The sequence below is a fragment of the Brienomyrus brachyistius genome, chromosome 14 (assembly GCF_023856365.1).
Source record: "Brienomyrus brachyistius isolate T26 chromosome 14, BBRACH_0.4, whole genome shotgun sequence".
Lineage (NCBI taxonomy): Eukaryota > Metazoa > Chordata > Actinopteri > Osteoglossiformes > Mormyridae > Brienomyrus > Brienomyrus brachyistius.
The window spans coordinates 19093246-19108288 of record NC_064546.1 but is presented as its reverse complement, the minus strand read 5'-3'; the positions used below and the strand labels follow the sequence as shown (position 1 = coordinate 19108288).

Sequence of the window (15043 nt, the reverse complement as noted above, 5' to 3'; positions counted from 1 at the left end):
GGAACTTTTTGGCTTCTTAAAAGTGGTTTGCGCTTCTTGTTTAAAGGATGTTATTTGAGTCACTGCTATAAGCGTTGTCCAGTTAAGCAATGTAGTTTACACACTTATTCTAGACTGCTCACATTTCTAGAAGCACAGGGAATAATCACTGAAGGCCCATTAGCTAAGTCTTAAACAGATACACATCATACAGGGATAAGCAAGACCGGCCACCTACCCTCTGCTATCAGGCCCATCCTGTTGTATCTCCACATTTATAGAATATCTAAGTAAGACTGTAGCTCACAACAAAACTTCATAGCTCATTCTATCTCAAAATCTTTCCTAATGTTTGGATCTTCTCTCCAACAGTGAGGTTTCATTATGCAATTTCCGACGTCATTATGCCACTCAGACAGAGAATGCATGAAATGCACAAAATCAACCTTTATTATTCTGATCTTATGATTCCATTAACATTTTCAGATAGGTGTAGGTGAAGGGGTTCCGCTTCCCGATTTGCTCCCCAGACGTCTGGTCTCAGCGGATGAACGGTGCTACAGCTGCCCCTGCCGCCCCCCAAACGTCACCCAAAGCAGCTTTCACAGACAAAGACAGCCCAGCTGCACCTGTGCATAGAAAGATATTGTGTAACACCTAGCAGCACATCTCTCACTGGCTCACTGTCAATGTCACTGTCATCTCTCACTGGCTCACTGTCAATGTCACTGTCATCTCTCACTGGCTCACTGTCAATGTCACTGTCATCTCTCACTGCCTCACTGTAAATGTCACTGTCATCTCTCACTGCCTCACTGTCAATGTTACTGTCATCTCTCGCTGCCTCACTGTCAATGTCACTGTCATCTCTCGCCTCACTGTCAATGTCACTGTCATCTCTCACTGGCTCACTGTCAGTGTCACTGTCATCTCTCACTGCCTCACTGTAAATGTCACTGTCATTTCACTGGTCACTGTCAATGTCATGTCTCACTGCTCACTGTAAATGTCACTGTCATCTCTCACTGGCTCACTGTCAATGTCACTGTCATCTCTCACTGGCTCACTGTCATGTCACTGTCATCTGGCTCACTGTCAATGTCACTGTCATCTCACTGCCTCACTGTAAATGTCACTGTCATCTCTCACTGGCTCACTGTCAATGTCACTGTCATCTCTCACTGCCTCACTGTCAATGTCACCTCTCACTGGCTCACTGTCAATGTCATCTCTCACTGCCTCACTGTAAATGTCACTGTCATCTCTCACTGCCTCACTGTCAATGTCACTGTCATCTCTCGCTGCCTCATTGTCAATGTCACTGTCATCTCTCGCTGTCTCACTGTCAATGTCACTGTCATCTCTCGCTGCCTCACTGTCAATGTCACTGTCATCTCTCACTGCCTCACTGTCAATGTCACTGTCATCTCTCACTGCCTCACTGTCAATGTCACCTCTCGCTGCCTCACTGTCAATGTCACTGTCATCTCTCACTGCCTCACTGTCAATGTTACTGTCATCTCTCGCTGCCTCACTGTCAATGTCACTGTCATCTCTCGCTGCCCTCACTGTCAAAGTCACTGTCATCTCTTGCTACCTCATTGTCAATGTTACTGTCACCTTTCACTACCTCACTGTCAATGTCACTGTCATCTCTCACTGGCTCACTGTCAATGGCACTGTCATCTCTTGCTACCTCATTGTCAATGTTACTGTCACCTTTCACTACCTCACTGTCAATGTCACTGTCATCTCTCACTGCCTCATTCTCAATGTCACTGTCATCTCTCACTGCCCACTGTCAATGTCACTGTCATCTCTCACTGCCTCACTGTCACTGTGTATCATGTCTCACTACCTCAATGTCTATTATCTCCTTTTACCTCCCTATCAATGTCTATTAGGGGAGGGGAAAAAATCAATTCAGTTACAAATAGTGATTCTTCTTTGAGATGCCAATATTTATATCTCCACGATAGTTCTTAAACTTCAGGTTCAACATAAGGTACTGTAATTACATTGCCCATATTTGTTACATGGTCTGATTTTGTTGAGGGACTGATATATGTAACTCTGGCACGATGCTCTCATGAATAAGTGTGTAAAGACTTTTCTAGCACCCTCTCAATATTAGTTAAGTAAATGGACACCTAGACATGAGTATGGCTACCTGCGTATATTCACAGGTCACTGCAATTTCGGTACAGCAGGGAAACTAATTTGTTTTGATTGTTTTATATTATTAAAATTGCAACCACAGCATAGGAACATTTATAAGGCATCACATGCCTGAAAAACTAACGCTAAGAGATGCTTTTCTGCATAATTATGCATCCGCATTGTTGGGGGGCGGGGTGGGAGAATGACAGATTCACACAGAAATCCTTACCGATGCTCTGCAGGATAGCCACCGTGCTGGCCCGCACAACCCCACCCCCATTGGCCACTGCAGCAGCTGACATCATCGACGCAGCGTACGAACCAGCAGCCACACCTGCACTAGTGAAGCCAACTGCCCCCACACAGCGGGGGCAGCAGCCACAAGAGCAACTGCGAGAAAGAAAGGGTCTTCATTCATTCATTAAATCATATCAAAATGTATTTCTAGAAAAGTTTGACTAAAGCGCTGTGCAGAGTCAATCTAAACAAAGACATTCATACTAATCGAAGAGAGAAGATGGGTTTTCAGGCTGGATTTAAAAGTGCTCAAAGTAGCTTATCAATGCAAAATAATGAGAGGAATTTGTTGGTGAGAGGAATTTTGTCAGTGTGGGGAACAGACTTGGGCATGGTGACACAAGAATTAGTCTCTTCAGATTAGCACACAGTGTCATTCATCTTTGGAAAGGTAACAGTCCTCTTGGATTTTCATCTGCGGCGACATTCATTTCAAATGAAGGCAACTTCTGCTACACTGACCTGCCCCCAAGCTCCTAAAGCGAAGTTTGCTACAGGAAAAATAGAAACATAGGTTAGCAGATTGTGATATAATGTTGTGACAAGTCTATGACATCACCGCCATATATATATATATATATATATATATATATATAATATATATATATATTATATATATATATATATATATGTGTGTGTGTGTGTATATATATATATATATATATATATATATATATACAGCCGAGTAATAAATTAAGAGACCACATATATTTTTAAACAAATCTGCATTTTTAAATCCTGGATTAATCGTGGTTCTGCTGGCAGAAGGACACGCTGAGCAGCGTGATGCTTGGGTTCAACATGTACAAGCCAGCAGGACACAAGAACAGCCAGAAACCAGTGAGGTAAAGGGTGTCTTTCTAATGCAAGAGATGACCGTCAACTTATCCGAAAGTTTCTCAAGAATCGCAGGATGACATCAAGTGAGCTTCAAAGGGAATGCAAAGCATTAAGTGCTGGTGTGAAGTGCACTGCTAGAACAGTTCATTTCAGGCTCCTAGAAGCAGGACTGAAGTCCCACAAAGCGAGGAAGAAGCCCTTCAGTAATGAGAAGCAGGGAGAAGCAGGACTGAAGTCCCACAAAGCGAGGAAGAAGCCCTTCAGTAATGAGAAGCAGGGAAGAGCCAGGCTGCAGTTTGCAGAAAAACGTAAATTCACAGAGGCACCTCCTATGGAAGAGGATTAGGGCCACCATGAAAATATTATGATATTATATGTATTTTTTTTCCCCTCAGAATTCTGACTTTAATCTCAGAATTCTTTTTTTTTTTTTCTAAAGTCAGAATACGATATTAAAGTCAGAATTCAAATAATAGTTTCATGGTGGCCCTAATACTCTTCCGTACACACCCATAAATTGAGAAATGACTGAAACAAAAAATTGTGCTGTGGTCTCTTAATTTTTTCCGCGGATGTATGTATGTATATATATATATTAATTTTACATTTTGGCAATAACTGTTAAAAAGAACTATGATATTTAAATACACAGGGTAAGCCTACACTTGAATTGTCACTACAATCAACCCTTCGTTGACGCTACGTAAGTTGTACGATATTTTTATATTACTGCGTTCCACCGATAACAATAATAATAATAATAATAGTAATAATAAAACATAGATAATCCTAACCTACCCATCGCTGTTTCCTGGTTCGGTATTGCGCAATTAAATATAAGAAAAAGTCTGGGTTACGGTGATCCTCAGGCGAGGTTTGTGGTGTCTAGGTGGCAGCGAATCAGCCGTTATTTTTATATAGGCAAGTAAGTTTCGATTCGTGGAAAACGAACCTGACCCTAGTAAGTTGCGAGTCATTCCTTTGGCACCGAGGAACTGTATATAGTTGGCGTTGTGGATGTATTTAACCTTGCTATCGTGTTAGGGTCGGCACCGACCCGTTTGTAAGTTTAAAATGCATAAAATCACCCCATAAATTTGTGTACTGCATCAAGGGTTTTTGACTTTGTCAGGAATCTCTATTTAAACAAAATAAATGAAAACAAAATCAAGGCAAGGCATCCACGTAAGGCAAGATAAGACCAATTCACTTTGTTTATATAATTCTCTTGAGGTTCTTTTTTTTTTAAAACGAGAGGTATGCTGTCAAGAGAAAGGTCCAGAAAGCCACAACAAAAATATTAAAACCAATCTTTTCATGGATAAGGAGCATAACAAGGTAACCAAGAAGTAAGAAACAAACTGGATGATAATTAATTGTTTTAAAGAGTATTTAATGGCTGATTTAAGACCCGGGTCGGCACCGACCCGTTTAACATAAGAGATAGGAACAGACGCAAACACAGGATGAAGGTTAAACATACTATTACATGTCAATTGGACGGGATGTATTTTTAGAACAGTATCCTTTATGGTCACCATACACAGCAGGTATAGCAACATTTCATATGCAACTACCACAGTGATGCTTTGTAAAAGAATTTTAAACATTTGGCCAAGTATGTCACAGTTTTATCTTGTAAATAGTCTGCATGGTTTGCAAACTACCTCCAACACTTTTGATGTAGCTAACGTTAGATTTATAATGGTATAATATAGATTTGCCATTTGTTTTCTTTTATGACCGTAAGACCGTAAGAGTGTCACACCAGATGCATGACCGGAGTAAAGATGGTTTAATATTCAACATAACCTAACAATGGCTAACAATTAACCAAGTTGGAACTGGGGCCACTCCGGTTCCCCCCCACAGTCCAAAAACATGCTGAGGCTGATTGGACTTGCTAAATTGCCTGTAGGTGTGCATGTGTGAGTGAATGGTGTGTGAGTGTGCCCTGCAATGGGCTGGCCCCCCATCCTGGGTTGTTCCCTGCCTCGTGCCCATTGCTTCTGGGATAGGCTCCGGACCCCCCCGCAGCACAGTTAGGATAAGCTGTTTGGAAAATGGATGGATGGAACTGGGGCCCATTTCAGAGAAAGCAGGATTTCTTGCTTGATTGGCTAATTTGTCGGATTTAAGGTATTCTGGGCTAAGTGTAAGTGAACGAAGATAAAGGCCATTTAAACTGGGGTGAATGAAACCCAGCAGATCTCGCTTCTTGAAACGACTCCCCGGTATTGCTAAACGATCTTCTAAGACCTACTGTTACTGCGAATAACAGCAAACCATCCGCAGGCCCCATATACAACATGAATTTCAAATATTACAACTTGCATTGCGTTATAATTGATGATTTACATAGAGTAAGACATTACCAATATTAAATACAGTAATAATAAATAACATTGTATATATATACAGGGGGGGCGGCATGGTGGTGCAGTGGTTAGCACTGTCGCCTCACACCTCTGGGACCCGGGTTCGAGTCTTCGCCTGTGTCACATGTGTGTGGAGTTTGCATGTTCTCCCCATGTCGTCGTGGGGTTTCCTCCGGGTACTCCGGTTTCCCCCCACAGTCCAAAAACATGCTGAGGCTGATTGGACTTGCTAAATTGCCCGTAGGTGTGCATGTGAGAGTGAATGGTGTGTGAGTGTGCCCTGTGATGGGCTGGCCCCCCTTCCGGGGTTGTTCCCTGCCTCATGCCCATTGCTTCCGGGATAGGTTCCGGACCCCCGCGACCCAGTAGGATAAGTGGGTTGGACAATGGATGGATGGATGGATGGATGGATGGATGGATGTATTATTATACAGAACTGTGCTGTCTCGAACAAAAAGGATTCTGACATTTTAGTCTAATTCTCAAAAGAAGATAGAGCGATGGTTCAAAGGATGACGGAGCAATGAAAATCACCCTTTCTATACCCTGAAAGGACCCACAGAAATATGTTTTTCATATTTTCATGTTGCACTTTTTTTGCAGTATAAATAGATTATGAATGTTTACAGATGAATGTTTACGCTTCTTTTGTATTACATCTATGTATACACTAGATGCAACTGGATTGTTATTGTTACATTGTATTCATTTCTTTTGTCTAATGCCCACTGTCTGCACTTTATACAGGTATTGTTATTGTGTGATATACATATTGTGTATTGTTACTGTTATATGTGCAGTATGATCACAGAGGAACACTTTTATCTCGCCATGTGCTTGTACACAGTTGTTGATGACAATAAAGGGAACCCTAACCTTAACTTTAACTCTTACATACAAACACACTGAGCTGTACACATTACATAATGGGGATAGCAAGCTGATGGGTTAGGACAGGAGGGAGGTTTTATGGGATTACCGTTAATGTTTAAGGCCTTATGTCAGAAGAGAATTGTCTGTTGTGTGTGTGTGTATGTGCTGATTCAGGGAGAGACACTAGAGTCCATTAACAAAAGAAATATTTGGAAGAGATGACAGAGGCAAGAAATTGCTGAGAAAGGCGGCTGAGATTTGAGAAGAAAGAATAAGGAGCAACATGGGTCCGCCCTCCCATGGGCCCACCACCTGCAGGGGGAGCTCTGGGGGTCGGGTGCGATGTAGATCGGGTGGCAGTCAAAGGCAGGATGTACACATCACCATTGGCTGGCAGTCAAAGGCAGGATGTGCACATCACCAGTGACTGGCAGTCGAAGGCTAGATGTACACATCACCAGTGGCTGGCAGTCAAAGGCAGGATGTACACATCACCAGTGGCTGGCAGTCAAAGGCAGGATGTACACATCACCAGTGACTGGCAGTCAAAGGCTAGATGTACACATCACCAGTGACTGGCAGTCAAAGGCTAGATGTACACATCACAAGTGGTTGGCAGTCAAAGGCAGGATGTACACATCACCAGTGGCTGGCAGTCAAAGGCTAGATGTACACATCACCAGTGGCTGGCAGTCAAAGGCAGGATGTACACATCACCAGTGGCTGGCAGTCAAAGGCAGGATGTACACATCACCAGTGACTGGCAGTCAAAGGCTAGATGTACACATCACCAGTGGCGCCTGCTCTAAGGCTACAGGGGAAGCTCTGCCTCCGTTAAAATGTTACGAAAACTTCCTTTGAATACGTACTGTTGTATTTACATTGCTAATACAAAGTCCATGCTAGAACATGTTGAACTTCAGAGCTAGTTGACTCAGAATCAGCAAACATTTCTTGCAGATTGTCTTTGTTAATTTATGTTAACTTATATTCTTATTCTATTTTCTGTGGTAAAAGCAGGATGTCCAAAGTCAGAATTTCATTGTACAGCAAAACTCCTTGTTTTCCATTGTCTATTCTCTCTATCCTCTATTCTTTAACATGATTTTTTTTCTTGTACTTTACATTACCATGGCCATACGATTCAATAAATCGCACTGAAGTGCAGCTTCACTAGACTTCAGTGGGACTTTTTTCAGTGCAGCAAAGCTAGACGTTTATTGGACAAATACTTCAAAGTGTCATTTTGAGGGAAGCTAATTGAGATAATTTGTTGATTGATCAGTGTTCACAGTATGTAACAATGCATTTAGTAATAACACTGCATTATGTGATGACAATTTGCTACATATTGTTGAGTTATTACAAAATGCGGCATTATTACATGTGTTGTTACAGAAACTCTTGAGGAGCTCTACAGATGCCCAACAACAGATCACCACAGCAGGGACAGTGTACCAAGGTCCCTCGGAGGACTGGTCATTCTTTATACAATATGTACTATCTATAATAGGCCTACAGCCTTACAGTCCTTCACATCATGACTTGCTGTCGAGGTTTCAGCTCATTCACAAAAATTGGGGTCATTGCAGCCAGCCACTATGGACTGCAATAGTCTTCCATCACCAATTTCCTAATAGATGCTATCAGTCCAGGCCACGCAACCCCTGGTGGTTAGACCTTTGTAATTAGAGCTCTTTTTGTCATTTACCGCTACTCTTCCTCTTTTAGCGACACGACCCTATATCCAGCACACTGGACCACCCAGGATCTTAAAGGCTAGTCCAGATATCAGTACAGGTGCAGAATCAGAAAAAAAAAATTGAAGCCATGGGTCATTCAAAACATCAGACCTGTTGGAACTTTCTGGAGCATCAGTAGTTCCTCGGTTTCTGAATCTTTGGAGCTTAAGCCCTATTGCACCAGTCCAGTCCAGTCCAGTCCAGTCACGCACCCATGCATGCCGAAAAGACCCCCTCTGCAAGTAACCGGCCGAATCACCAGCAGGTTCCCATTAATTTCAGTTTTATTAAAGTGAATCCCTGAGTTGAACCTGCACATCAACCACCTCACCACGCATCACCACCCACAGGCTGGGGTTACTGGCTGAGCCCCACACCAGCTGACGCTGAAAGACTCACACCATCACAGCCATTGAGGGAGGCTCTCCACACGGTCCCCTACATGGTCCTTATAGCCATGCGGAACACATGATAATTTTCCCCTGATGTATAGTTATAAACCCAAACTGCTTAGAAGACATAACAAGACAGTATAATTAAATATAATTTCATAAAACTCCACACCGATTCAAGTATTTTTTTTTGTTTTTGGGTAGTTTACCTTGACATCTAATGAAAACATTTTCTAAATACCAATATGTAAAGGAAGGTATGTGGGTATGTGTGCCGGGGGGGGAGTGTTGCTTCTTATTGCATACACGTAGCTAGGGGTTATTAATATCATCGTGACACAGAGGGTCACGCGAGCGAATTTGCTACAGCTGAGTGGAAGAGTGATGTGGATAGCGGGGGGGGGGGGGGGGGGCAGCTCGTGAGCGGAATGACGATGAGTCGGACAGGCGGCAGCGTGACCCAGCCGTCATGCGTTTCCCACTGAAACTGAACGTTTCCACCTGTTTGCCTTTGGGTATCTAGGCATCTGAGCGCCACGTCTGTTCTCAACACCATGGCACGGTTATAAAGGTGGAACTGGACACGAGTGACACTGTGGCAGAGAAGGGGGTGCTGTCCAGACGCCGTCGTGGACGATTCTGCTCACCCGCTTCATTGTGTAGCAGTTCAACAGAAGAGCACATTTACTCCTAGATTCCTCAATATAAAATACTCCACTAAACACCTCAGGAAATCATTCCTTCTGACAGCTATCAGACTGCAGAAACTCCAGGCAAATGTGCAGTACTACCCATTCTGCTTATTAATCATCTACTTAATTTGGTTATTATTAACTCTGTTATGCAATATCGTACCAGTGAAATCTGTATCTTTTGTGCCACAGTATTGTACACACTATTACAGTATCTTCATATTCACCCACAAACTTAATACCATCTTCATATGCTATGTTTCTGTACTTTTATACAGAAATTGTTGTAACTGGTACTGCGTATTGCCTTTTTGTCTATTTGTGTAATGTACTGTGCAGCCTTTTCCTCCAGGATAATAAGCTGCATTCTGATTCTGTTATGTTGCTTTGTGTGTCTCTCTGACCTTTTTACCTAGATCAGGGGTGGCCAGTCTTATCCGCAAAGGACTGGTGTCTATGCAGGTTTTCGCTGCAACTCCCTAATTAGATTACTAATTAGAGGACTGTTTGGCTGAAGAGTCCTCACACCTGGGTTTTAGCAGCTGAAATACAGGTTACCCCAACAACCCGCATACACACCGGCCCTGACTTAGATGCTACCTTCATTTTTGTGGCTAAAGCCACCGGACATCAGTCAGCAAAACAGTAAAAATGCATCCAAAAATCCTCATTCCATCCAGACGGTCTTCTGCAGGCACAATCTGATCACTTTGCACATCCATTTCCTTTCAGATGTCTCTGCTGCAGCAAGAATGAGACTGAGCAAGTTTTCCTTAATATCGTGCAGTACCTGTCATGCCCCGATTGTGCCAATCCTCTTGTGTGCCACGCCCCCTCATCTACCCGTGTCACCAGCTGTTTCTAGTCTTGTTAATTGCTGTTGTGTATTTAAGTCCGCATTACAGTATGTTTCCCCAGTATGGTCATTGACGTCAGTCCTGCATGTTATCGTGCAGTACCTGTTATTATATGAAGGATGATATATTGTTCTTCTGGGGCGGGGAACGTTTTATCGGTATTAGACAGTCAGATTATTATTATTATTAATTATTATTATTATTATTATTCTGTCCTCAAAACTACATAATTAATCGTGATCAATTTCATTGTGTCAAGGTCCTCTCATGAATTTTTCAGGTCAGTTTGTAAGAGGAGCAGTGGCTTGTTCCGGTCATTTTAGAGACAAAGGAAAGTTAGATGATTAATTAGCTAGCTGTCAAGGAGACACCTGTGAATATTGGTAAAGTTTTTATATTTGTTATGAGACACTATTGCCCTCTACTGTGCAGTGTAATGGTACAACAGCTTAGTAAGCAATGCCTTTAGGCACGTGTAAGGGCTGATTTCAACCCTCCATTTATATATATATAAAATATATACATTCATCCATCTTTTAACTACTTACCTTGGTCATGGTGATGGGGGTGGAGGTGCAGCTTAATCCAAGTAACAGTGGAGTTCAACTTGAATAAAGTGTCAGTTCAAAAAACAGCCATCCATTCATCCATCTTCTAACCTCATATCCTGCTTAAGGTCATTGGGGGTGGAGTCTATGTCAGGCAGAGTAGGGTGCAAGGCCGGGCTGCACCCTAAACAGGATTCCAATTAAAAAATAGGAAATTAAAACAGCAGCTTTGCAGTATGTTGTCTGGGATGGCAATATATCTTGTCCTGACAATCTGGAGGTCATTTGCAGCTCATGGCACACAGTCTGTACTGCACATCCTTGCCAGGGAGACACTTCAAAGGAGAGCTGCATGTTGAACTCGCTTCATTCATCATCTCATACATGAGCACTTTCTTACAGATGGCTGAAGCTTTGAGTTTGAATATTTTCCTTGAGTTATTTACGATTTCAGCACTTTAGGTCTGTTTAGTTTAATCCTTCATGGGGAAAATACAAAATTCTACGTAAAATAATTTGAATGAGCATACAAAACTACCAGACGAAGTACTTTCTGTGGGTTGTATGGAAAAGGAAAAACCTTATTCAAATATTTGGACATTCACAAAAAATGTTAATAATAAACTTAAAAATCTAACAACGGACAATAAAAAAAAATTGATTACTCTGTCACATTCAGTGCCAGTCAAAAGTTTGGACACGCCATATGACCTGGTCACCTGACCTAAATGCAGTAGAAATAGCTCTGCAGAAGTTTGAACAGAAAGTAAAGGAAATTTGAACCAGCAACCATCTGATTCTCAACCCACAGAGCTGCCCCCCCCCAACAATCTTTTTTTTTCACTTAATACTTTTTTGGTCAGTGCATAATTGCAAATATGTTACTTTATATTTTGATATCTTTATAATTATTATTTATTATAGGCGTGTTCAAACTTTTGACTGGCACTGCATACCAACACCTATCCACATAAATGCATCCTCAGATCCCATGATCCTCCCCCTTCTGCCCAGCTGGCCCTATTTATCTTTAGCCGGCCAATCAGGGCCTGGTGTGTTTCCTAAATTAAGGTGTCTGTAGTCTCAGATCTATGGGGTCAGTTGTCATGCTAAGTGATACTGGCCAAACCCAATCCAGTGCCATTTCTCAGTCATGGTCCATCTCACACTGTGTGAATTTTTTGCTACTTTGGCACATGCATTTTTGCTCCCTCCCTTCTCCCGCCAATAATATGCACTGTCTGGCAGGGAGCAAAAATGTGGACCATCTGGGGGTCCCTGAGGACTGGGTTGGGAAACACTGCTCCAAGGTATCTGCAGGTTCTGTGGAACTGCAGTTGCCTTAGATCAACAAAGCATTTGGAGAAACAGACCCCAGAGCAGAGTAATTTTACCTTTTAGGTGTTTTTGCATGTCTGAGCAGTGGGAATAATGGAAAAGGGAAATAAAGGGGCTGGCTAAGCGGTGCAGACACATTTCGCTCAACTGAAGCAACTAAACTGTAGAATTTGTGCACTGGATGGAATTTGGTAACAGTGACAATAAATGTGAGTTTGGATTATGACCTTTTGTGGCGGCACTGTCACTGGCAGAGAGTGAACTGAAGGTGTGTCTTGACGATGGAAGCAAAAAGAGTGTATCTGGACTGCAACTAATTCTTAAAAAAAGCAAGGAAATTATCAAAGCGTTTCAACATTTCCCTGGAAGGCACTGTTGCCATTGTACAAGTGCTTTATATTATTTGCATAATTATAGCTTCTGAAACACAGACATAAAAATAGCGAAAGCTAGAATGTTTGTAAATACAGGCGAAAAGTCTTTTTTTAATACATTACTGTGAGTAAATAAATTGTGATGAGGAACTACAGAAACTGATACCGCTACATGGCAAATATAACCACTGTTCTGGGACTTCCTGATCGTTTGGACCTAGGCTTCTGCAGGAACAATCTGATCACTTAGCACATCCATTTCCTTTCAGGTGCCTCTGATGCAGCAAGAATGAGACTGAGGAAGTCTTCCTTAATATCGTGCAGTACCTGTCATGCCCCGATTGTGCCAGTCCTCTTGTGTGCCACGCCCCCTCATCTACCCGTGTCACCAGCTGTTTCTAGTCTTGTTAATTGCTGCTGTGTATTTAAGTCCGCATTACAGTATGTTTCCCCAGTCCGGTCATTGACGTCAGTCCCTGTTCCTGCTTGTGTTCCCCCTAAATAAATCCCCCGTTCCCTGACTCCCTGGACTCCTGCTCCTCTTTCCCCGCTCCGAGCCTGTTAGAGCGTGACAGTACCAGTTATTGCATGAAGGATGATATATTGTTCTTCTGGGGCGGGAGAACTTTATCAGTATTAGCCTTAGTATTAGTATTAGCATTATTGTTGTTGCTGTTCTTGTTGTTGTTGCTATAGAATTTTGTCACACAACTCCTGTGGGACAGGCTGACCTGAAGCTTTACAGCCATCAAGGTAAATGAAAGATCCAATCAGTGACTGCACAGTCTGCAATTTAATTTTGTCTGTGACTATCATGGACAGGAAAACTAGGAAGGTAGCTGTACTCGCTCTCCTTTACACTACTAAGCAATTCCAAATCAGCATGATAATCTATGAACTACACCCTCTCTGAAATGTAAGTCTTATACTAAGAGATGATCAATCTGCTCCTTATCCTTTGATCTGCTCTTCACCTGGAAGGCTAGGGTTTACTGGCGGTAGCTTCTGTAACGAAATGAAGCGATCCATTATTTGTCATTTGCACAAGTACAGGTACATTACTTCACATCCTTTGAGACATAGAAACACACACACATATTATATATACACATAGTTGAGAGGGAAGCTTGGGGTCTGAGCGTAAGGTTTTTGGGGGGGGGGGTTAAAGACCTTGCTCAAGGACCCAACAAAAATGCAAGCACTCTGCAGCCAGGACTGGAACCGGAATGCACCTTCAAGGGCCATAGCTTTCTGGAAACGCACAGGAGGTGTAACGTAGGTTTCCCTCACAACGGCCAACTGGAATCTTGACAACAGAGGATATTAAATGGATGCAGCAGAATGAAGTTCTCCTGAGCCTTTTCACACTATTATCTAGGCTACAAGTCTGTGTCTGTGTGCGTCTGTGTGCAAGTGCGTGTCAAATAAAAGTTCTTAACAAGGTTGTCTGGAATATTCAAGGCTTTTTACTTATCAGAGGCCAGTAAATGTTAGATGACTCCACCCCATAAACGTTTTAGTTCATTCACAGTTTTGTCACAGGTGCCGTGAGGGGTTGTAACTGCATTGAGATTTCACTGCAGTCACACTCAGGGATATTACAGACCCCCTTCACCTTAAGTGGAGTTTTAGAGCATGTTGCTGTAATGTCCGGGCTTTTATTTAAAACCACAAAGATTCGATAATAAATTCACTTTGTGCGAAACCAAACATCACGGCCACCAGGAGTGTCTGAATAGATGTACCACATTTTGCAAATTTGAACAACTGACATTTACTTTTAGAAGCATGTTTGCACTTAGATATTGCAGCAGCGAGCGCAGAAAGGTCACACACATAAAGAAGTTTTATTTATGAAATGTTTATTTCGCCGTCAAATAATCCTTTCAGCCCTTGACCTGAGAAATGTCAAGGAAAATGCAGTAGGCTTATATCAAAGGCACAAAATGATAAAAAAAACATATTCTGTGAAGTCAAAAATATGTGAATTCAAATGAACGAAGTCTAAATACTGTTCATTTAACACATATTTAGCAATATTCTCATTTTCCAGACCTTCGCTTGACTGATGCCAATGCAAAAGCAAGATGAAACGTCCCATTAAGTTCACACTGTGCACTGTATTCATTAATATTCTCTTTGGAAAAAATACTATGTTCTGTACTTTATTAGAAGGACCAGTAAATATTCTGTTTAAGAGACATTATGATCATCTTCTAATGAAAAGCAATATTTTAATCTTTGTTCATAACAGTCCATTTTTTCTTTACTGTCAGCTTTTATTCTATGACCCAAATAAGAGCCAAGAGATATTTTTTCATCACATTTTAATGAATAATGACCCATTAATCAGGAGTGTCTACTAGTCTGAACATTAATTAAAATGTAATGAGTGAATTTATGGACCAAAAGGAGTTATACAAAGCTAACCTTGGGTGCTTCCCATAGGTCACCTCATCACTTCCTACATGCCGTCATACATCTTTAACAAAAGATTCAAACGGGGTCATAGAAATTGCGGGTTAAGCGCTAATCAGCGGAAATGAGGAAACGGAACCAATAACAAAAGGACA

General features: G+C 41.9%; 1 protein-coding gene across 14 annotated transcripts; it reads right to left on the bottom strand.

The window, feature by feature from the left end:
* Nucleotides 1–411: 411 nt before the first annotated feature.
* LOC125707832 (clumping factor B-like) lies at nt 412–2270 on the bottom strand. Of its 14 annotated transcripts, none has more exons than XM_048975187.1 (4): nt 1236–2270; nt 1099–1181; nt 884–919; nt 412–853 (listed from the first exon to the last, which is right to left on the bottom strand). In XM_048975187.1, exons 1-4 carry the CDS (start codon nt 1564–1566, stop codon nt 566–568), a joined length of 738 nt encoding a protein of 245 aa, XP_048831144.1. In that variant the 5' UTR covers nt 1567–2270; the 3' UTR covers nt 412–565. The 14 variants fall into 14 exon arrangements, with proteins under 14 accessions (XP_048831144.1, XP_048831148.1, XP_048831145.1 ...); XM_048975191.1 differs by having other exon boundaries at nt 1269–2270; XM_048975188.1 differs by having other exon boundaries at nt 1099–1433; nt 1494–2270.
* Between the last annotated feature and the right edge of the window lie 12773 nt (nt 2271–15043).

Coding starts and splice junctions, on each gene's coding strand:
- LOC125707832 (XM_048975184.1), bottom strand. CDS start 1,566: ATGACAGTGACTTTGACAGTGAGGGCAGCGAGAGATGACAGTGACATT. Junction 920..1,098: donor ACAGTGACATTTACAGTGAG/GCAGTGAGATGA, acceptor ATTTACAGTGAG/GCAGTGAGAGATGACAGTGA. Junction 854..883: donor GTGACACTGACAGTGAGCCA/GTGAGAGATGAC, acceptor ATTGACAGTGAG/GCGAGAGATGACAGTGACAT.